This window comes from Sphaeroforma arctica (genome assembly GCF_001186125.1).
Source record: "Sphaeroforma arctica JP610 unplaced genomic scaffold supercont1.5612, whole genome shotgun sequence".
Classification (NCBI taxonomy): Eukaryota; class Ichthyosporea; order Ichthyophonida; genus Sphaeroforma; species Sphaeroforma arctica.
The window spans coordinates 463-1913 of NW_014034946.1; the positions used below are offsets into that span (position 1 = coordinate 463).

General features: G+C 42.5%; 1 protein-coding gene across 1 annotated transcript; it reads right to left on the reverse strand.

Annotated features, from left to right (window-relative positions):
• Positions 1–201: 201 nt before the first annotated feature.
• SARC_15101 (hypothetical protein) lies at positions 202–1148 on the reverse strand (the record flags this gene model as incomplete). Its single annotated transcript, XM_014290772.1, has 2 exons — positions 202–249; positions 1008–1148. The coding sequence occupies 2 exons, from the start codon at positions 1146–1148 to the stop codon at positions 202–204; spliced, it is 189 nt and encodes a 62-aa protein (XP_014146247.1).
• Positions 1149–1451: the final 303 nt, after the last annotated feature.

The window sequence follows — 1451 nt, forward strand, 5'->3', positions numbered from 1 at the left end:
GTCGCAATATAAACAGGAGATATTTGTACACCGTGTAGTATTGTTCAATGTTTTGTCAGTGCGGATACGTTTCGTCGTGGCGAACCCTCGTGTAAAGCACACCCGTAACGCACCCGACGTACACGCTGATATCAACGTGCACACCCCCGATGCAATGGTTATAGATGCATGTATATAACACACAGGCACTTCAAGAGCCACTTACTTCTTGGGAACAACCAGCCCGGATCTGGGCGCATTCTCCTCGGCCTAAAGAGAGAGATTTGGATTGCAACAATTGATAAGCGATGTTGACAAAGTTAGAATCTGTGTAGAGAGCTTGACAAGTGTAAAAAGCCGAACGCCGCGTTGGCAGGAACAAAAGTAATGTGGCCGCCCAGATGTTGATGCTGGTAGGTATCTGTACTGTCCAACCTTATGGATGATGTCTGTATCACTCGTTGGGAATACGCTGTGACAAACGAGTGTCATACAATGTCGGTCAGACGAGTAGCATAGGTGATAAAAGAGGGTTAGTTGACCAGGGGAAGGGAGGGAGGTAGCCGGAAAGGGAAAGGGACAGGGCTGTCCGATCGACCCACAACGTGATAACACACACAACTAAGACATGCCGCTGATATCGGGTGCACGGACGTGTCCAGAGGTAGAATATGGTATGTACCGAATGGTTCTGTCGAACACTGACACGGCTGCCAAGTAGAGCACAGAAGGAACCATACGACAAGCCAAGTAGCTGAGAGTCTGAAAGGACTGGATAGGGACACTGGCAACTAAACTGGGGTGACACTATTAATAGGACACTCAAACTCATAGACACACATCGTACTGCCGATAGCTTGAACCCAAAGAAAGTGAACTGGCTCCACGAGTTTCACTCGCATGTATATCACGATGACGCACAGTTTACGAACATCAATAGTTGAAACATGTAATTGCAAATTGGTCATGAGAAATTCGCATGTTTTAAGCTTACAGTTGCATTAGTGTAGGTAGTTCCAACACCTTACCAGTTTTTTCTTTGCAGCGGCTTCGGCCACACTGGGATCCACCTCCACAGTGCCTAAGCCTATGCTATCTACGCCGTGTGTGCGTTTCCTGTACTTCTGTGCCTCCAGCGTCTCCTTCAGCGCCGCCCTGAAGCATCGCATAATGTTCAACGGTCAGAATTTACGTATAGAACAGTACAAATTGAGCTCCAGAGCTCAAACATATAGATATAGAGATATGGAAAAGGATATGTTTCTGTAACTGTCTCTATGCCAAACATTATGAAAAAAATACATAAATGAAAATACATGTACAAATACATGTATGTATACGAATATGTATGTACATTTGTATGTATCTATGTATCTATGTATATAAGTTTATATATATATATATATATATATATATATATATATATATATATATATTGTATATATATATAATATATAGTATATAGTATAATA